General features: G+C 34.2%; 3 protein-coding genes across 6 annotated transcripts; 2 read left to right on the forward strand and 1 right to left on the reverse strand.

Annotated features, from left to right (window-relative positions):
* Window positions 1-1,283: 1,283 nt before the first annotated feature.
* On the forward strand, window positions 1,284-6,970 carry LOC148277842 (Golgi to ER traffic protein 4 homolog). The gene is made up of 4 exons (XM_088232290.1): window positions 1,284-1,409; window positions 1,494-1,776; window positions 3,717-4,024; window positions 6,315-6,970. The coding sequence occupies exons 1-4, from the start codon at window positions 1,297-1,299 to the stop codon at window positions 6,574-6,576; spliced, it is 966 nt and encodes a 321-aa protein (XP_088088416.1). The 5' UTR covers window positions 1,284-1,296; the 3' UTR covers window positions 6,577-6,970.
* Window positions 6,971-10,721: 3,751 nt separating this feature from the next.
* Window positions 10,722-14,390, reverse strand: LOC148277843 (uncharacterized). Of its 4 annotated transcripts, XM_088232292.1 has the most exons (6): window positions 14,235-14,374; window positions 14,051-14,131; window positions 13,845-13,975; window positions 12,615-12,706; window positions 11,807-12,020; window positions 10,722-11,389 (listed from the first exon to the last, which is right to left on the reverse strand). In XM_088232292.1, the coding sequence occupies exons 3-6, from the start codon at window positions 13,954-13,956 to the stop codon at window positions 11,019-11,021; spliced, it is 789 nt and encodes a 262-aa protein (XP_088088418.1). In that variant the 5' UTR covers window positions 13,957-13,975; window positions 14,051-14,131; window positions 14,235-14,374; the 3' UTR covers window positions 10,722-11,018. The 4 variants fall into 4 exon arrangements, with proteins under 4 accessions (XP_088088418.1, XP_088088419.1, XP_088088420.1 ...); XM_088232293.1 differs by having other exon boundaries at window positions 14,051-14,390; XM_088232294.1 differs by lacking the exon at window positions 14,051-14,131 and having other exon boundaries at window positions 14,235-14,362.
* Window positions 14,391-14,529: 139 nt separating this feature from the next.
* Window positions 14,530-22,057, forward strand: LOC148277844 (uncharacterized). Its single transcript, XM_088232298.1, has 4 exons — window positions 14,530-14,904; window positions 16,363-16,463; window positions 19,547-19,694; window positions 20,238-22,057. The coding sequence occupies exons 1-4, from the start codon at window positions 14,829-14,831 to the stop codon at window positions 20,537-20,539; spliced, it is 627 nt and encodes a 208-aa protein (XP_088088424.1). The 5' UTR covers window positions 14,530-14,828; the 3' UTR covers window positions 20,540-22,057.
* The last annotated feature ends 578 nt before the right edge of the window (window positions 22,058-22,635 follow it).

Here is a 22,635-nt window from a genome sequence, read left to right on the forward strand (position 1 = left end):
TATTGTTTTTAAATTTCTCATATTATTGTTTTTATATGGGTACATTTATTCTCTCTTATGAATTTTGTAAAAATCTTGATACCCTTTCTGCATCTAATGGTGCATAGAGCACTGAATTGGTACACCAATTGCCGCCTATCTTGATCATTTTTGTTACATGAAGGTAAGGTGATTTATGATGAACTGTGTATGTCATGTCGGGAATCGAGCCCGAAACCTCTTGCATGGTAAGCAAACGCGCTGAACTAGAACAAAGGAATAGAGATTAAGTCTTACAGTAGCTCAGTTTAGTTATCCCCCACACTGAGATCTGCGAAATGCAGAAAGAACCAACCCAAGAAACTCCAATTAACTGGAAGAGTTTACTAGTCTACACATTCTTGACATTGGGAAATTAAAGCCATGGTTAGATTTGAAAGATTTAACAGGCAAAAAATAATCATTTCTTGTGACACGCGAGGGAACTCGGAAGGAGATTGTTTGTAACAAAGAAAGGACATCACTTATTGAGTTGAGTGTTTAAAAAATACATATAAGTTCAAACTTTTTTCTACGGTTTTCCAATGAAGACATTTATTAACGCTTTTCTATATAAGCCGAGGAATAGTTTTCTCTTTCGGAGCCAAGCAACCATGCGACTCTTATCAGAAAACGATGCTGGACTCCTAATAGTCAAAACAAAAAAGTTTAAGTTACGAGTAGTTTGATTTATAAAACATCATATTGATTTTATCGTGTCCGTTTGAAATCAAACACAAAACTTATTAATATTTCATTTTTCTATCATTTAAAAAATGAAGAATTTTTTTTATTTTTATATTTGCATTGTTGAAATTGATTTGTTGGAAACTTTTGCACCGTATTTATCATCATATTTCCCTTTCTGCACTAAATGCTGCATAGGGCACTGCATTGGTGCATCAATCGCAGCGTATCTTGATCATTTTTTTGTCACATGAAGGTAAGAAGATTTGTCTTACACATTAAGTCTTAATGTCCGTAATGTAAGTAATAATTAAGTCCAGGGACTGTAAAATATTTTAGTTTAAAAACACTCTTTTAAATATATACTTCATATCAACCATGTCGGGAATCGAGATCGAGACCTCTTGCATGGTAGGCAACGTCCTGACCATTACACCACGGCTATATTTACTAGCAAACAAAAACATATATACAACTTACCCCGCTGTTTTTTAAATAAAAAGTGATTACTTATCTAATTAAACATCTGGCTGCATATTTTTGAAGCTAAGGCAACAAAGTCCACGAACGTCAAAATCAAAATTGGTAAACATGGCGGCGGGTAAGGAGCGGGGAATCAGCAGAATCCAGGAAAAACTAAATATTTCTATATCTTCCGAAAAATTTTATGAAGCTCATCAACTCTACAAAACTTTATACTTCAGGTATAAAAGTTACCAGATTTGTGTTTTATTATACTAGACAGCTAAAAATATGCACTGTCGTTCACCCTTAACCTTATTTTTCAGATTATTAGCGCAAAATAAATTCACAGAATTAATAGATTTGTTAGAAAATGGCGCTAAACTGTTGCTGGAGAAAAAGCAAATGGAAAGTGGATCGGATTTAGCAATAACACTCATTGATGTTTTAATCAAGTCCAAGTTCGATGTGACTGAAGAACGAATAAGTAAAATAACTCGACTGTTTTCTCTTATGAACCCGTCGATGCCAGAAAGGGAAACGTATGTTGCAAATGCCACGAGGTGGTCGATGGGGAACAACACTTACGGCAGTCCGCTATTTCATGCGGTGAGTCCATTAAAACATTTTATTAAAAAAAAAAAGGAAATATTTCCGTTCTTATTATTTACCCAAATATTTCGATTCTTGGAGCCATTTTCAACGAATTGTAAATAACTCACTATTAGAAAATGGGAATCAAGTTGGGGTAGAGTGAGGTTCGAACCTCGGACCTCTGATCCGTGAGCCAAGGGACCTCAACCCGATTAGTTTTTTTTAACCAAGTTGACCTTATTAATTGAGATCAATTATTCACTGAGCTACCAAACAAACAAACCATCACACCTTTTCGTCTTTGCATACAGACCTCGCATCCTCTACATTTATGCATCTTCTCATGCACGCACGCCGATTATTCCTACTCTTGACATGTCCATCTTCAAGTATTTGATGGACTTGATCGTGCAATGTCGTTCTCGGTCTTTCCATTCTTTCGTTGTCCATTCGCTCTGCATGTCTAAACCAACGCAGCGCCCTGATTTCTTGATTCTGTTGATAATGCATGTCTCAGCCTCAAATAGTCCACGGATCTCGACATTTGTGCACCTATCATATATCATGTAACACACATTCGCCTGAGAAGTCGCATTTTGACAGTATTTAACCGGCTTTCCTAATTATTTTTCCAATTCCATACTTCGCTCCCACACATTAGTGTTGGTACTAGAACTCTATTGTGAACTGCTAGTTTTTCCTCCTGCGACAAACATTTGTTTGTCTAATAACTTGAGAAGTAAAACGCACAAATCTGGGTTCGATTCTAAGTGAAATCACAACATCTAGTCAAATGTGTTTTCTCTCAAGCCTGGGTGTTTAATTAATTAATTTATTTACACTGATGGATCTCGGTCATATTCGCCAACCCATACGGGTGCGGCTATATATTGTGTAGACAACAACTTTCAAAGATTGTACAAATTGCACAAGAATGCAACTGTATTTACCGCAGAATGTATCGCAATCCGAGAAGCTGTCAAGTACGCCTTAGGCTCACAATAAAGCAAGTTCCTAATCCTGTCAGATTCCTTGAGTGCCTTACAAAAAATCAAATCCCCTCCATCCTCTTATCCCGAGGATGAGCTCTACATGGAAACTCGATTTCTTCTTTCTTTATCAGAGGCATCCAATAAGAGTATTGTTATGTCCTGGATCCCTAGCCGTTGTGGTATTCCCGGGAACGAAAAAGTGGACGCGTTAGCAAAGGAGGCGGTCCACAACCGGGGATCCTGCCTACAGTAATTTACTACCACTAGGTGATCTCCTTGTTATGACGAAGGAGAAGCAACTTTGCACATGGCAAGAATATTGAGAACCCTCCTCCCAAGCCTAGGGTAGACATCTTTTCCAACTGAAACCAAATGTAACAGAAAAGCCTTGGTTTTCCAAAGTGATTCTGAAAAAGTTTGAGACATCCTCCATATGCAGAATGTGCATTGGGCACTGCTGCAATAGTTCTCACCTGTTCAGAATCCATGTCCGGGACTCTGCCATTTGCGAATGTCAGCTAGATGAGGAAGATTTAAACCATATTTTTTTGACTAACTAACTAACTAACCATCACGCCATTTCCCCGGAGGGGTAGGCAGAGAGGATAGAACGCCACACCACTCTGTCCTGGCACACTTCCTTTGCTTCCTTCACATTCATACATCTTCTCATGCACGCACGTCGATTATTCCGACTTTTGGATGCCCCATAAATGATTGTTATCCTAATTTCCTATCCGACCTCACTGATATTAATATCCCATTCCCTATTCATATTCTAACTCTCCTGTCCCCATCCAATAAACATGTATTTAAAATCCTATGTAAATATCTAGTAATAAATGGTGTAAAGCTGTAAATATGTTATATTATTATATGTATATATTATATTAAATACAGTACAAAAATATTTGTTCAGTTAATTCTATCTTAGTAAGTCCTATCTTATCTACCCGTTTTCAGCAAATTGCCAAGATATACTGGGAGCAGAAGAATACCCAACAAGCCCGACGTCACTTCCTACGTTCTTCCGATGGCCGCTCCTTTGCGGAGATGCTCATCGAGATGCACACCGAGCGGGGGTTCAAGTCCGAGGTGGACATCTTCCTGGTCCAGGCCGCCCTCCACGCCCTGACCCTGCGGAGGAAGGAACTCGCGCGAGAGACCTTTAACCGCTACATCGCAGACCATCCGGATATCAAGAAGAAAGACTTGCCGTACGATTTTCCCCTATTCAACTTCCTGTTCTTCGTATTGGAGTGTATAGAATTGTAAGTGAACAAACTTATCCTTTTTAAGCACCCCGAGAATGTAAATTACCATATTAACCGCCCCCCATCCGGTTATTGATTGATGTCACTAATTGCAGCGTCTCAATGATCATTAGCGGGTCATCTGCCATCATGCCAAGGACCATGAATAATGCAATAAAAAACCACTGAATAAATCAATATTTCAAGTACATTCAAGAATTAAACCCATGATCTCAGACAGAAAGCAAACATCCTACTCAGTAGATCTTGAGGCAGACTATTCTAGCCATCAAGTAAAATTTGTCCAAGATTCTGGTTCTTTTTCAAACACGGAACTGTATAAACCTAAATGAAGATTTCACAGCAAAAACGAACTTATTGGCTAATAAAAAAAAAGAATTGCAACCTTATTTGTGGGGGACACTATGTTCATATATTGAATAAAATAGGTTTTCAAATAATGTAATATATATTTTTACATACAACCACAGAAAAAACAAACAAAAACAAGCTTATTGCAGCAATCAGGAAGTTCAGTGGTTTTTTTATTTGTTAATGGACTATTAACCAAAAAAATTTTTTTTAATTTTCTTATAATTTTTTTAATATATTTCTGAAATAACTCCGCGTGTGACGTTAGAGGTTCTCTTCCGCTTATTTTCGATCAGTTCTGCCCATTGGCATTGGTTCATTGACATTGAAATCTGCCATAACTCTCTTATCATCGGTTGATTCATATGAACCAGTGACATCATTCAAAGTAGTTTGTTTTTATTAAAATATTTTTTTCCTACATTTTTAAGAAACGTACAATTTAGTGCTCTAATTTTTACTGCGCGCAAGAAAACATTGTATCCCATAGGGCTGAAGTTCCTCATTGTGACTTTTTGACTGTTTTTCATCAGCCGTTTCCCTATATTTTATTTCCTACAATTTATAAGACAGGCAGCCACATTTTGTTGGTTTTAAATATTCCTTTCTATTTAACTCATTCAGGAGAAAAAATGGCATTAATATCTCAAAAATTGACCTAAAAATTCACAGCAGAATGTTATCAAATTAGTTTTTTTGTTATATTACTCCTACATTATACATGTTATGGACATGAAATTATATAAAAGTTTTGTGTTTTAGGAACGCATATTGAATGTGTCTAGCACAGTTGTGTAAATACTGCACTATTTTTAAACATCTATCTTTGCTGAAGCAGAAATTTACTATTTACTCTGTACACATTTGCATCAAAAGAAAAAAAACTGATTTTCATAAAATGTTATACATATATACAAAGAAAAATACTAACGTGATTTCTATTCTTTTAGTGGCAATATGCGCCACTTAAACCATTTAAGCACTATCAAATTATGCACGGAACAATATTTTTTTTACTTTTTAAATAACACATTTATATTTTTAAAATGCATGTATAGTCTGTTATATATTTAAGCAATGATGTCACGTAAGTCTACATAAAATACAAGACTTAATATATCTATCTTATTATTTTTATAAATTATGGAAAATATTTTATTAAAAGGTATATTATATATGTACATGTTAATTTTTAGTTTTTAAATACCCGTATAAAAGATCTTGTGATATTACAGCACCGTTTCCAGAGAGATTTCTAGCTTAGTCTTTTAAGAGAATAAAAATATATAAAAACCTGATATGCCGTTCTACATTTCACCAGAAGTTGACTTTAATTTTCCACAACAGACCTACCCAACTCTTAATGAATCATCATTTATTTGTACAATTTATTTTTTGATTTTGCTGAGCGTTATGTTATTTGTTGCTTAAATCTTATTGGTTGATTTTTCTGATTTTTTTTATCAATGCACAATCTTAACATCTTTGATTTTAAACTTGTTGAGATCGTAATCGTATGTTATGAGCAATTTTTGTTGCAGTTTATTACAATTATTATGAAAGAAAAATCAACATAAATTCTTCTCCTTGGGTTTTGATTGAATCAGGTTTTGTACAGTTTAAAATTTTGACCTTTTAAGTCGAGCATCTTGTTTTAGTTCAAAGATGGAATATACTCATCTATCATAATAAATATACTATATTTAAAAAATGAGAAAAGTAAATGATTCTCACTACCATTTCCAAACAAAATTATTTAAATTCTTGAAGAAAATTTAAATTTTCAATCTTTTTTATCAAGCGAAGAAAATAAAACATTTATTCTCTCTTTGGGAAATACTGTCACAGATTTAATTATAATGTACAGAAATTCCCTCATGGAATCATAAAATTCATTACATATTATTTTCTCTGTTAACCGAGATTTTTTTTTCAGAAAACATGCGGAAAAATTCAAAGAGATCATTACCAACTATCAGAAACATATCACTGCCCGAGACAGCTCTTACATGGACTACTTAGACAAGATTGGGAATATCTACTTTGCCATCTCGCTCAAACCAAAGCCCCAGAGGAACGGCTTCATGGGAAGCATCATCGAATCTCTGGTGGGCAATATGAACATGGCTGACAGTTCATCGGATGAAGAATACTCCAATGCTAGGTCTCACCCGGTCCAGTCATCAGACCTAGAATAAACTACTATATCGGCCTGACTTTAAATATTTTTGGTGCCGGAGATTTTGAAATCACAATGTAAAATTTACTGTATAAAATATACGATATTTAAGGTATCACTTTTAAATGGTGTTAAGGGAATCCCCGCTATCCTAAGTCGTGCCTTGTTTGTCAATTTTTGCTTAATTTCGTTGCATATTTAAGACACATGAATTTTATTTAATCGGAATGTTAAGGAGCCTGTTTTGAGAAAATCATTTTTGACATACTAGACACCGTTTTGTTTTTTAAAATTTATTTCATAATGTTTTCTAACATCTTACAGCAGACTCCAAACAATAAACATTCCAGGAGAGGAACCGATATTTATATTGTTAATGAAATTATTCCAAAATAAACTTTGAACAGAAAGTACTCACTGCGTCTTTGTATTTTATTTGTTTATTTTTACCTATTACAAATTTACAGTTATGAACATATTTCTATTTAATCAAATACAGTTTATACATCTGCAATTGGTGATACATAAGAACTTATTTTGTATAACTTTTTTCCATAAACCAGCTGACACGTTGAATTTCATAATTATATCAGTTTCCTATGTAATTTCTTATGAAAACATTGGTTACATATTTACAAAAATCTTTATGATACATTTAATTGAGCAAAGTAGTTATTACCACTAACAATAAACACATGTATTTACAGTACCTAAATAATACAGATTTATATGAGCTATTAATTTAGCTAATTTTTTTTTTTTTATATATATTGCTGTTATTTATATTTAACTTTTTAGTGCCATTATTTTTTACCCATATATAATTGTTTATGTTTATGCCAAAGAAAACTTTCGTTTTTGATGTCATTTACCCTTATCTTGAAAAATGCATCTCTTCCAAAAATTACTTAAATTTTAAAAATTCTTTCGGTGTTTTCTTCAAAAAAAACTTGTACACGAATAATAAAATAATAAGAAAATTATGGAAATATTTATTGTGAAGTTTGTTTATTGTACTGCATATCCGGTGGCAAGTATGTGAATTGGGTCAAGGTTACATCGTCATTTTTGCAGTCCGGTATTTGCTCCGTGTCGGCAAAATAATTGTTATCCTCACTATTATCACTACCACTTAAAAATTGCATCACGCTGTGTGACTACAATGTCACTCCCACTATCACTTTCTTCACAACTATTTTCATATTCCAACATTAGGGTTGAATTTTAATTTACTGGATCTTTTTATATTTTATTTAGTAATAATATAATAATTTGAACCTTATGCAATACGTAGAAAGTAAAAAAAAAAAGATGCATGCAAGCAACCTTCCTCACCACGCGCTAAACAGCAACTGATTTTGCTAGCGTTATCGCGCTTGTGGCACTTTAAACGTGTATACACACAAGCGCGATGGCGCTTGTCAGCACTATAACAGTTAAGGTAACAAAGGATACTGTGTTATTTTTAATTTGAACAAAAAAATTCATACAAAGGCTGGCCAAAAAATATTCACTTGAAACTGTGTTAGAAATCATTCCCGCTGAGATATAAATATAAAGCATTTCATCATCATTCTATGTCCGCCTCCCTAGTTGGAGCATATGGTGTCCACAAAGATCCTCCAGGCATCTATCGGCTGCCAGCTCCTGTGCATCCTCCTGAGTCAGGTTCGCATCCCGTAGTTCTGACATGAACTCCCGACGAACAGCCAGCAGTGGATGTCTAGGACGTCGAGAACCTGTTGTCACCGGAGTTTACTACGTCAGTTCTCTTATTACTTCATTCCTTACAAAGTCAATCCACAGCTCAACCAAGATTCTTTAGAGACATCTATTCTCCAAACTCAGAATTTTGCTGTTTTTGGCCCTAGTGAGGTGCCACGATTCGCATCCGCAAAGGATAATAGGTTATATAAGCGGCATTTGGTTTTCACTGAGCAAATATCCTATTTCCGGACAGCCTTCATACTGTTGAATGATGCGCCTGCTATTCCTAGCCCCACTCCCAGTTCTTTTTGAAAGCTGCCATTTTCCATACTCCAAGGTATTGGTAAACGTTGATAAAGCATTTGAATTACAATAAAAAATACTAGAGGGTCTACTCCCGCCTGTTTTTGTCCATTGCTTTCATACAAATCAAATATTGAAAGCGATACGGATTGTGAACATTTTTTTCTTTTGGGTTTTGCTGTGCTAACATATTAAATTATAAAGTAGATACATAGGTAGTTATTCTTTTTGAACAATTGATTCCACTGTACCAATACTAAAAAATGAAATTTTAAAGTTATTTCAGGATTTTAATTATGTTTCACTTAAATAAAAAACTATTTTCTGTTGTAAAGCATAAAGACACATAACATTTTTTTATCTAACAACTTTAAATATGCGCATTTCAATTTTTTTATTCTTGAAAACCATTAAACTAACATTTCACATAGAAGTTATTAAACATTGCAATATTTTTCAAATATTTCGTTTCAAATTAGTGCCTAAGAAAATAATCTACAAAATTAATTCACATTCTTAAATTAATTCAAATCACATTGTTTAATTTTATTTGTTAAAAGATTGTGTAGTTTGAAATTCACATAGAAAACAATAAAAAAATATTTAAATTAAATAACATCCTTCACCACAATAATATTTCTGCACCATAAAGGTAATGATAGACAAGTTCCCTTCTTTTGCATAATATTGCTTATTAAATTAGTTATATTTTGTTTTGAAAATATACGTATAAATAAGACATGTTATTTAAATCCCGTGACTACTGGTTTCATCGCTTTCGTCACAAAGTCAGTAAAATTCTATTTAAATAACAGGAAGTCTGAAGGACATTTTAATTTTGTATAAATAGATTGAATTTTATAATAAAGTTGTCCTGAATATGTTGCAAAAACTATGAAACAGGTCATTGATTATTCGAAATTTGTAGATATCACTTCAGTATTATTTTTATAAGAATTTACACTTTTACCTAGCGATGTGCTGACTCAAATCCACGAAATGTGTGAAAATATTGGATGACTTGTGTAAATAATAAGTATTTAAGTATGCGGAATTATGTCTATGTTGTATGTATATTGTTTCTTAAATATTTTGATATCAATTGCAAAACAAAATTTTGAAAAAAAAATAAAGAAGGCAACAGGATACCACTTTGATAATTATTTCCCAGATTATCACTATAAAGAAGCTATTGCCAACGTTGGGCACCTTGGTTGGTATTCTGAACACTCGCGGGGATGGGGAACGGGAATTACTTGCTAGCAACGCTTTCGTTCAGAATAAAACTGCTTATAAGGCACAAGAAAAGGAAATAACATACTTATGGTCTTCAAATATCAAGCGATTATTCTTATAAAAATCGTATTCACTCTTCTATATCAATAATAAATTACGATGAACTTCCACTACGAACATTTACTAACATAACAAATTTATACATATTTTAATATTTTTATGATTTACCCAAATATCTATTTTTTATAGATTTTACCTACTTTTGTACGCATTTAATATTTGAATAACCATTTTTAAACTACAGATATGGATTGTCCAGTTCATTAGTAAGACGACTCCAAATACATAACAAGCTTAGATATAATAATAAAATAAGTATTTGAATGGTCACCTGGTTGATTTATGTCTGAATTTCACTTATTTTATCAACTGATGTTTAGTGGCGGTGTATGTTGACAAAATGTCTGCTTTATTAACAGCACATTTAGGAACGTTTTTTAAATGACCCAAGCAATATCGCCATTTATTTTCCAGTTGACTTCCGTATTATGAAGATAGGCTTCAAAAATTTGGCCCGACCACACTAGAACATTACACATAGATTTTCACATTTAACCGGAATACACAACTGAGAGAACATTTGATGAAATTAGAGAAGTCAAAGTTTAACTTTAATACAGTTAAATATTTCATCGATTGCAAATATGTGGATGCATGAATTGGTCTGCCTCAAGAAATTATCACATCACCGCCTGTTTGATTATAGGAAGTAAAATAAGGATACCAGAAAGATAAGACAGAGGCATTTAAACTGCCTGTTTTCAATTAAATAATAGTAATATTTTTTTGGTGGCATTCTGTAATTATATGAGGAGTAAACCAGAGAGGAAAATTTTACACAAAACTCCACACCTTAAATTTTGTTTTTTTAGACTTGTCTTAATAATAAACCGGACAATCGATTTGTACAGAAGATCACTTCATAACGATGGCAACCCCAGTGAGATGGCAACTCTAATATACCCAACCGCTAGTGTGGCAGCACTGAAGCTCCTACTAGCCGCCTTTTTCTCCCAGCAGACGCCACCACGTTCAAATCGTCATTATGATTGTCCACTAAAATTACTGTCACAATAAATTGTAATAAACCATGTTATAAGAACAGTGAGTTTTATTTGATGTCTAATTACTAATTACCCTATAGTAATTTTTAATCTACGTAGATTCTAATGTGAACATTGTAAATTCTTTTTGCATCGTAAGTAACTTGTACAAATCTTTTTTAGCCGATATTTTAATACCCCTCTTTTTGAATTCTAAAGCCTCGTTGACCAGTTTCCTGTTCAAGTCGTGGACGTGAGGGTGGTTGAGGAATTCTTCAAGGTCCATCCACTGGCACCCCTTCAGTTCCCTCTCGCAGCACGAGATATCTAGGCTCAGGGGCTTAAGCTGCACGATCATGTAGATGTCGGAGTTGCCAAACATAGCCTGGTGAGCGTGGCGGAAGGAAATAAGAGAGTGAAACTCCGCCGTGATTCCCGTCTCTTCTTTTACTTCCCGGATTGCAGCATCAACAATGTCCTCGCCTTAAAATTTCATTTCAAATTTTTATATTATAATTACTATTAGGTCTATAACTTAAAAACCGGAATTTGACACTAGATTTCAGCACTTGTGTATGTGCTGTAGCAAATCATTGACATACATGTTATTTTGAAGCTCTATTCATAAGCTGTCAGAATCAGTCAACAGTGTTTGATTTGCCTGGAAAATTCATTCAAATTTAAAATCTACATAATACAAAAAAAGCAGTTAAAGTCATTGATTGACACCCTGCCAGGAATCGAATCACGGACCTCAAGCGTGGTAGGTTAACGCGCCAACCACTACACTACCAAGCGGATTTCTCTACTTGCAGTGCCCTAAGCACCACCGGTTACGGTGAGGAAAATGATGTTACAAAGTAAATGCCGATTCAATCAATAAAATTAGATAATTCCTACCTTTTTCAACATATCCCCCGGGTAACTTCCAATGCGGCACCTGGAAATATTTCTCTTGAACAGCGAGGACCTGGTTAGAGTCATTGATGACAATGGCTCCGACACCAAGGTTGGTGTGGGCGTAAGGAGGAATGTTACAAGCTTCCGTCTTCTCCGACAGCCATTTGTACATCATGACGAATCCATCGCTAGCGTGGTGGTATTTGAAACCATTCTAAAAATAAAAAATAAACTAACTATGACAAATGGAATAAACACTGAATGGAAGGAGTTAGAAAATGTACAGCGAAGGAACAACTAAAAAGATTTATGATATAAATGTTGATACATGTTGATGACTACAGCAAATAATCCAGTCAAATGTCGGAATTATCTCTTAGGAATAAGCATCAATTAACAATATCCTGAAAGTACGTGTGTAAAACTTATTTTGTACAAGATTATTGACAATGTTTCCTTTGCAAGATGTCGGATCCCCCTCACCTCCCTTACAAACCCCTTAGACATTAACCCACAGATGTCAACACCTCGGTTAACTGAATAACTGAAATTAAATAGGTAGGTGAAATACCCACCCACCAATCGAACTTTGGTTTCTACCGCAGATTTGTTTGTTTATTCTTTTTTTTTACTTTACGATTACACTGTGAATAGCAGTGGCGAGCCGTGATTTATTTAAAAATAACAAAAATGACTTGCGCGGTTTTTTGGCTTAAGGGACCGATAGGTCTGTTATAATATATGAACAGTTATCATGAAAGGTCATCTCAACATTATAATAGTCAGCCTTCTATTTGTTTAAACTTACTTTGGCTAAAACTGGTACCCATTCAGCATCTCCCAAATTAACTTTGAACCATATTCCTCTTTTGCCGTTTTCAATCCATGACTGAAGAGAGGCTGAAATGAAAATATTAATATATTATTTTACATTCATCAAAATATTTGCCTAACTTTCTTGAGATCCTATTCTTATTCCTTTAAGTGGGGGGTCAGTGCTAAATAATCTCCTGACATCACTGCAAACCGTGAAGATCTATTGTGACGAGTGCCCGTAAAAAGTTCTCGCCCTCCTAGCCCCGGTCTATAAAGATCCTGGCTACTGTGTGGAAGGCAACAGTTCTCATTTTAGTAAATCATCTCTCCAAGCCCAGATCCGTAAAGTATCGAACAATTAGGTAGGACGGAGCTCTTTAACACCCTCAGGTTTAACGAGTGGTCCCCTGAGGATGTGACTTCTTTAATGTTATAAAGCATCACATTCACATAGAGTGTGTATACGTGTTTCCTCATCTGCACTGCAAAACCTAAATATAGAAGTTTCAGAAAGGTTCATTATAGCAAGGTGTTTATTCAATCTGCAGTGCTCTGTAAGGGCTCTAGTAATAACCCTCACTTTATTTTGTCAGAGTTAAGCATACTCGATTGATATATTCTTGAGGTACTACGTTTGATTCCTGAGAAACTGAACATGTTTTTATTTACATTGTTTGCAAGTTTTACATTGCAATATTTCATTGTTCTTGGACTGGCATTTGAAGCGTAAAATTGATCACCTTACCTTCATGATACAGATGGTCAATACATGCTGCATTTGGTGTAACAATGCAGTGCCCTATGCACCACAGGGTGCAGATAGGGACATGATGGAGAAATGTGATAGAATGCAACTAAATAATAAATAACAAGCTTTTTTTTAAAGGAATAACCCCCTAAGCCTCTATTTTGAGGCTTCTCAGCAAGCGGGATAGAGGGGATATGGAAGCAGGTAACGAAAAATACACCACAACACCCAGACCAGTTGAGAAAAAAAACTTTCTTGGATTTTTATCCTACAACTGGCTGGAATCTAACCCGCGATGCCAGTTTCGCAGTTGGCCGTCTCACCAACTGCCCCACGGCGCCTGTCAACTTCAGCTTAACACCGAAATAGAAACTGCATAATATTTTACCAAAGTTTTCAAAAAAATTAGTCTACGTTATTAATTTTATTTAGTCAGAACTCCAAAAAATAGCAATAAAAATGCACTTAACAAACCTTCTAGTTTCTTGGGAAATAAATCGTTGCTACATTTTTCTTCTACAGATTCAACAGTTATGCCGTTATAGCGATCTTGTGTTCCTTTAAAAATGTCATCTAGACTTGCCATTTTCTTGTCAGAAAAATAACTGAAAAAAGAACAAAGATATGATTATATATTAGTTGTTTAGATAAACAACCTAAATGATAAGATGGTCTCTCACCAACGCTTATCTCTCGTGCACGATTTCGGAACGTGTAATAATTTTACATTTCCGCAATCTACGGTGGAGAGTCTGTAAACTCTGTGGAAAGAGCGAAACATTTAAAGGAGACTGATAGATCATTTACCACTAACAAATTACGATTAAAATGCTAATAAAATACACAAAGCAATTGCCAACTAACGTTCTATTTCAAGGTTGGGCTGTGCTTTACGTCACAACGTACAAGAGGACAGTATATTACGATAAAATATTGTATTTTCAATGCCAAATTCAAAAGCAGGATCACAGATCACATATGATTTTGACAGTAGAACTCTTATTAAACCATAGATTATAGAGAAAACAAGTTATCGATAATGTTACCATTAACGATAAAATATAAATATCTATCTACTTACATGAAAGTTCGGATTCCATACTTCGTTTTGGCGGCAAAAACAGTTTTTATGGCCCCAATTGCCCCATAGATTATTTATGGTCGCGAGCAGAATGGAAGCACCACGAAAGCGCGTTCAAAGTTGAAATATACAATAGTGATACAATATAGCTCTTTTAGTTAGCTGTCATCATTTATTTAATAAAGCCTTTTTATATTTATAGCGGTGCATTGTTTACATATTGTTGTGCCACGTGCGTTTCAAGATCTTCGAAATACAGTTGTCGATTTTCTACATAAGAAAAAGGTTTATAACCAAAGGTCCAAACAAATGCAGATTGTTCCTATTTACTATAAATAGGTATTTTTCTAATTTATACGAATTAAATTACATCTCAAATGAAATCACGTGGTGCGCTGATTGTTGTGGAAGGATGTGATCGTTCCGGCAAAACTACACAGTGTAAACAATTAGGTAAGAATATATTCAATTTATTATGTTGTTTTGTAATTATTGTGTTGTATGCTATAGTGCATCAAAAAGTACAATTTAAAATTTCACTCCCTAGTCTGGCGCCTCTTTAGTTTTAGTTTCAAGACGCAAGATTTAAGAATAAACGACGTTTAGACGTACCGCAAATTTACTGTCTACCTTAGTTTCAAATGTATTTCTTACTTATTGCACAAATTAGGTAGGTACTTAGTGCTGTAACTGCTCTTGGTCAGTGGTCAAAACTTAAAAAGAAATTCAAATTAGGAATAAAATAAAAATCTTAAAACAATCGCCATTTGAAACGTCATTGTGGGTTAAGAAAATCAAAGTTGCCCTCATGTTGTCCCTTTGGTTTATATTTTAAAAACATAATAAAGTAGTAAGAAGTCCATATTCCTTAGTCACACATAACATGAAGCCCAACATTTTCAGTGATTTACTAGTTATTTTTTTATATTATATTTTACAATACGCCCAAGGGACATTTACAAAAAAAATACAGGTAAGTACAATCATAGTAATAATTTTTTAAAAAAACAAAACTTTTTTTTTAGACATGTAGGAACCAAAAAAGTATACTGGTATGCAAAATCAAAATTAAAACTTTGCGTAGTAAAAAATTTGGATATAATGAGGTATTTAAAGTAAATAATAAAAATTAAAAAGCCAATTATTAATATCTTTTTTTGTTATTTATTTATTTCGACGGCTTACGCCTTTGACAAAGTATAAAATAACATTGATAAACAATTATAATGAAACAAAACACCGTACACCGTATAGAAAATATAGATACATGAAATAAAATCAGCAGAAAAAAGGGAAATAATAAACGTAGGTATGCAGCAAATTAACAATATAAAAGTATTGAAGTAACAGAGGCGATGTATCATAGCATAAACAGTAAAACAAGTATAACACTTTGTACATTTTTATAATTTAGAAAAGAAGTGACTAAAAAGTAATGATTTTAATTTGTGGATAGGATAAATTAAATAAATCTAAGTTTGCTAACATGTCAAACCGTGGAATAGGTGAGTATTTAGCATAGTTTTAACTATGCAAATCAACAGCAAAAGGAGTATTTTGTCCCGTCCCACGCTGTCTCACATAAAATTTCACACAATTTTAAAGTTCGGGACTGTCAAGAACATTATTTAATAACTTGAAAGGCAACACTAACTCTGAAATTTTATTATATTATATTATTTTGTTATGTTATATTATGTTGTTTATGCGACTAATGAAGGATATTTTTTTATCAAAAACGACACAGAAGTCGCATTAAGTCGAGTTAAGACTACATAATATGAAAGTTAAACATTAGTTTAGTACCAATAGCAATACCTTAGTCGCGAATTTGTCTGTCTTAGCGCAAACTCGACTATCTGATAATAAAACAAATTTATTCAAAATCTGATCCTTATCTGATTGTTTCAGTTACCGCTCTGCAGAAGCATAACGTCGAAGCCAAGTATTTGAACTTTCCCGACAGAACAACACCAATAGGACAGATCATACATCAGTACCTGGTTTCTAAGGTGGGTTTTGCTTCTATCTAAAACTTCGGAAGAAACAAGCGTTTCGCCGTCAAAGGACATTATCTATAATTTTGCATTTGATTATCGGACAGCCAATGAAGCGTAATTAAATGGACACAAATTTGTGGGTAATTTATTGCCTCCTGTGTCTTCATTCTCTAACATACTTCCTTCACGATCGGGTGTGAAGCTATGCAGAACTATGCACTTGTATGTGGTGAAACAATGCTTTAATTGCGCTGCAACTGAAAAACAGAGCAAATATGTCGTCGATAAACAAAACAAACAAACCATCACGCCGTTTCGCCGTAGGGGTAGGCAGAGAGAATAGAACGCCATAACACTCTATCTTGGCATACAGACCTCGCTTCCTCTACATTCATACATCTTCTCATGCACGCATGCCAATTATTCCTACTTTTGACATGTCCATCTTCAAGTATTTGATGGACTTGATCGTGCCATGTCTTTCTCGGTCTTCCTCGTTTTCTGCATCCATCAACATTTGCATCGTAGATCCTTTTAGCCGTTCATTTGCTGTCCATTCGCTCTACATGTCCAAACCAACGCAGCACCCCTTTCTGGATTCATTCTGTCGATAATGCATGTCTCAGCCTTACACACTTCACGGATCTCGACATTTGTGCTATCATACATCGTTTTACCACACATTTGCCTGAGGGATCGCACTTCGACAGCATTCAACCTACTTTCATAGTCATTTTTCCAATTCCATACTTTGCTCCTATACATTAGAGTTGGCACTAGAACTCCGTTGTGAACTGCTAGTTTAGCCTCCTGCGATAAACATTAGTTTGCCAAAGTAGATTTCAGTGCACCATTAACCCTGTTCCCGGCACTCACCCTCCTTTCAATATCTTTCTCGGTCTTTCCATACCCAATAAAAATACTTCCCAATTACACAAATTCTTCTACCTGATTCAGAATATCTCCGTTCACACTGATCTCACATTTAGTTAAATTTTTATCACTTTCGATTTATCAACATTCATAAGCGAATCGCTTTTCTTGCATACATCGTAGACTTTTGTTACCAAGAATTGCGGGTCTCCTTTGCTGCTAGCATGCAGAAGACAGTTAACAATTATACCACTCATTTTTGCTCCCATTCTTAAATCTATACCGTCGATGTTACTCCAATACCGTGTAACTATCAATCGAATTTTTCAACAGGGGAACTTGAAAAGCGTTCCAAAGTCAACCCAAAAAACCGCTGTAATAATAATAATAACTTGCAGGCAACAGTTGGCTTTCGCTGACTGTTAGATGTTAAGAAACTCATTTGAATTATTTGAATCTCGGGCACTGTGAAATTTCACCCTTTTGACCCTCACAATTTATTTAAAGGTGTGATCCCAAACCCAGGGATCAGAGGTCCGAGCATCACATCACGCTTTACCACAACTTGGTTCTCATTTTCTAATAAATAAATCGTTTGGGTAAATCATAAAAACACAAATATTTATAAAAAAAATAATAATCTGTTACTCAGAATAACGCTTCAAAAACCACACAGCTATAATATATTCAATATCCCGGCAGCCTTCGTGGTGAAGTGGTTAAGACGCTTGACTCATGCATGGAAGGTTCCGGGTTTGATTTCTGGGGAGAACACAAATATTAAATGTGATTAAAGCTGCTTTTTCTTCCTGTCTGTTGTATTTTTTTTGTTTTTAATTCACCACAAACCAAATACTCGTCTCGTCTTTTTTTATAATCAAAATAAAAACATAAAAATAACTGCTTTTACTACTGCCATCTAGCGAACGAACTGTGAAACGTTAAAATATATAAACTAAGATTTTTGTTATTATTATTTTATTAATCGAACAAAAAAACCTGTGTTACCAGAATTTATATAAATATTTTATCTGCCATTTGAAACATTAAAAAAAATAATTGCACCTGTGGATTCGGTCGCTAGGCATTTCATGTATACAATATTTTTGTCATCCTCGTTGACTGGAAGGGTGGCGTCTTTTGTAATCCAGTTACTCTCTCAGTCTGCGGCATGTGCCCACGTTGACCGGACGTCCAGCGGGCCCATACAGAGGAGGACATATGCAATCAATAATTTCTAGAGTAACAATATATAGATTATTATTATATTAATTATAAGCGAGCAGCTTAAAGCTGATTTGCTTAAATCTATTTCAACAAATGTTAGCTGTTGGCAACTTTTCCGAAACAAATCTAGTCCATTTTTGAACCCATTGAGACTACACATTGAGATCAGCTCTCGTGGCAGCTTACAACCATCAACAACCCTATTGCTCAAACAATGCAGGGATTCCATATCCGAAACTTGTATTCGACAGTAGATCTTATATAGGTGCGAAGGTTTTCACGGTCACTGTTATCAATATTATGTATCTTTTTTGGGTGATACCGTGTATGTTGGATTTGATCCGATGTTACAAATTACTTACACATTACAACTTACATATTGCACAGTACAAATTACTAGTACATAAACATAATTATTCTTTCCTACAAAACTAGAAATGTGCCTACTGCTGACTGTGACACGGTACAAATTACTAGTACATAAACACATACTTTTCTCTATAAAACACACAGTTTTCCCTGAAGATGGCTCCTGCAATGGTAGCCGAAACGTCGGATCAAATCCAACATACACGGTATCACCCAAAAAAGATACATATTATAGATCTGATATAGGTTTTGTATATTTTTGTAACACATTCGTTGTTATATGTGTGAAGGCTTTTTTTATTAAGTAAATAATTGAATTGGATTTTTTAATTACGTTTAATATGAGACATTCCCATTTTAAATCATCTGTTATTGTTATTCCGAGGTCTTTTTGTTGTTTCACAGCTTTCAAAACTTCACCATTCAGACTATATATAAGTTTGGGGTTTTTCGAGCCAATACGAAGAACTGTAGATTTGTTGACATTGAGTGTGAGAAGCCATTTCTTGGTCCATTCATGAATACTGTCCAGGTCTTGCTGTAGTTGAGTTGAGTGAGTGAGTGGGTTTGCATGCAGCTTTGTATCATCTGCAAATATCTGTCTGATAATGATAATGTTTGTTTAGGTGGACTTGGCTGATGAAGTGATCCACCTCCTGTTCTCAGCCAATCGCTGGGAGATGTCTCGCTCCATCCGGGACCAGCTGATCAGCGGTACTACTCTAGTAGTGGACCGGTACGCCTTCTCTGGAGTTGCCTTCTCCGCAGCCAAAGGTTTATTAAAAATCATTCAACTTAAAATTTCTTAAATAATTCATTGTGTTGGTGATTTTACACAAAATTAATATGTAGTTAAATCACAATGGAAGGCACTGTCATTCAGCCTCTTTGCACTGTATGAATATGAAGAAATGAAGATTAAGCAAACACATCTTGTAAAAATGTTTAAAAAATCCATAACAATAAATCCAAAAACGCATGGGGTTTATTATGTGTTCAAGGTTTATTACGTTTTATTTTTACTATGGGGTTTATTACGTTTTATTTTTAATGTGTTCAAGGTCACATTGAAAGGCCCCACCTACTTACCCAGATCCGTATTAAAGGTCTTGTGGCCTCTTATCAGATCCACACATTGCAAAAACAATTTTTTTTTAGCTGTAATGAACAGTTAATTTTTTTTTTTTCAAAAATTGTTTTATTTGTTATATATTTAACTGTTTGATTATATGATAATAAACAAAATACCTTCCTGTTCAATTTACATCACATTTTAATTTTTCAATTACAGAGTATTAATTTATTTTTGTATTCCAGGCTTAGATATAGAATGGTGCAAGTCTTCCGATATCGGCCTTCCCCGGCCAGACCGAGTGTTCTTGCTGACAATGTCTACGGAGGCTCAGGCTAAGAGGAAAGGCTTCGGGGAAGAGCGTTATGAGGTCTCGGAGTTCCAGAAGAAAGTTATGGACCTATTCTTCCAAATGCAGGACTCCTCGTGGGAAATCATAGATGCCGACAAGAGCGTGGAAGATGTTCACCAAAGTTTGTTGGAAAATACTCTGGCAGTTTACGGCACGGTAAAGGGGCATGAAACTCCACTTCTTTGGAAGGAGTGATAAAACTAAAGACTATTTTCTAAGTGATAAATAGTTGTTACATTGGTTATATGAATTCAGTTATAATAGTCAGGGTCTACGTTCAAGGCGTACGAAAGGAACGCGGTAGTGTGTTGTGACACTGTCCGGTTGAGTCGAGATAAAAATTAGATGGTCGATATTCTTGAATATCGACGCCCCAATCAAAAAAACTCAACCAGGCAGCGTGGAAACACATTACCGCATTCCTTTCGTGCGCCTTGAACGTAAACCCGTCTATACCTATTTTCCTAACGGACCGGTACTCATATTTTTGGCAAATTATAATTTGTGCTTTTTTTTTATTTTACTCAAATTCAAATCTGGGTTTCATTTTGGAATCCACTTTTTTGACAAAATGAAGATGAGTTTCATTTTCAGGAATTTCAAGGTTGCGTAATTCAATTTTGTCATTTTTGGATTCGGTAGCCAAAATAAAACTCTTACAATTTCGTCTCGTTGGTCCGTATGTTTGTATGTCACAGGTGTATTATTCCTCCATCGATTCCGATGAAATTTCACAGGCAGGTAGATTTGAACCGCCCTACAATGAGGAATTCCACTGTTTTCTAATTTATTTTTTTCTATTAGCGTACTATTTAACTTAGCAAAAATATATTTTTTTTTTTTGTGCGTTATTTACAAAGATATGATTTTTTAAAGTTACATTTATCAAATACCGCGCCAAATGACTTGTAATCAGTGTGTCACTTTTCATTAGTGACATCATGAAACGGTTGGCGTTCTTATTTTCACTGACCTGACAAGAATCTATGCAATATTGCTTTGATTACTTCATTTAGTTAATCGTAATTTGCTCATTTCTATGTTATGGTTGTTTTTACGAACGATTCGATTTAGAAAAACCTAGAAAGTTGACGTAATCTCTGGTTGAAATGTCAAATTATACCAATTATACTCTTTTTTTCTATGGTCAAAACGTTGCGGGGGCTTTAAAGCGGAAACCGGAATACTACACGTAGATATAAGGAATGACGTCATTATTTACGATTTTAAAATGAATACTATTTTTAACATTTTTTATTTATTTTTGCATGCGTTTTTGAGATATTTCATCCTACTCCAAAATTTTTAAATATTTATGTGTACACTAAAACATTTTTTAAATTTAATTCCGGGTTGGGCTGGAATTCCTCATTGTGCAATGAAATTACGACAAAAACAATTACGGATTGATAGGTAAGATATAACTGAGGGATGACAATTTTTTCGCTCACCTTATCGTGTGGGGTATTGTTGGACAGGTTGTTTAAAATAAAATAGCGGTCACTAACAGTAGCGTGCCTAGAATCAACCAGTAAGGCAAACCCAAAAAACAAAAATTTTAAAAAAACTTTTGTGTAAACATGACGTATGCTTTCTTCACTGCATGTAGCGCAGTATACAAAGCACCCAGAAGGTGTATTATGACGTATCATAAGAATAAACAATATATTATGAAAATAAGCTTAAAATTAACAAAATAAAGAAAATGCTTACTATATTTTTTTTTATAAAAGTTGTTCCTCAGATATCAACCATTACCAATAAGTACCATCATCATAATATCGAGCACGTCAGCATAGAGTTGAATAATCATCATTGGAACCCATAGATACATAAATATAATACTGATAAATAATAATTGATATAGGGTGGGTTTATTTTGGTAAATTGTACATAGGCAAATAAACATAATATAATTAATAATGAACGATAAAAAAATATTTGATATTATAATAAGGTTTACTTTAGTAGATTGTAGATCAGCAAATAAAAATATATATTTTTTAAAAATTTATTTAATCCAATATAGAAAACAAATACATAGTTTACAAAAGAAAATGTTTATACAATAGGTACATTATAATTTCCTTTTTATTTATGGATGTAGCCACTCCACTGGCCCACAGGCACGTTCCGGAGTGTCACTGTATTATTTATTTTATACATAATAGTACATACTTTCACATCAATTGTTGTGTAATTTTTTTTTTTTTTTAAGTAATATTCTAAAACATACCTACATTAATAAAATGACAAAGGACTTTCGAAAACTTAAAATTTCATTCTGAATT

The sequence above is a fragment of the Micrasema longulum genome, unplaced genomic scaffold (genome assembly GCF_059751315.1).
Source record: "Micrasema longulum isolate JH-2025_06_02 unplaced genomic scaffold, ASM5975131v1 h1tg000970l, whole genome shotgun sequence".
In the NCBI taxonomy this organism is placed as follows: domain Eukaryota; kingdom Metazoa; phylum Arthropoda; class Insecta; order Trichoptera; family Brachycentridae; genus Micrasema; species Micrasema longulum.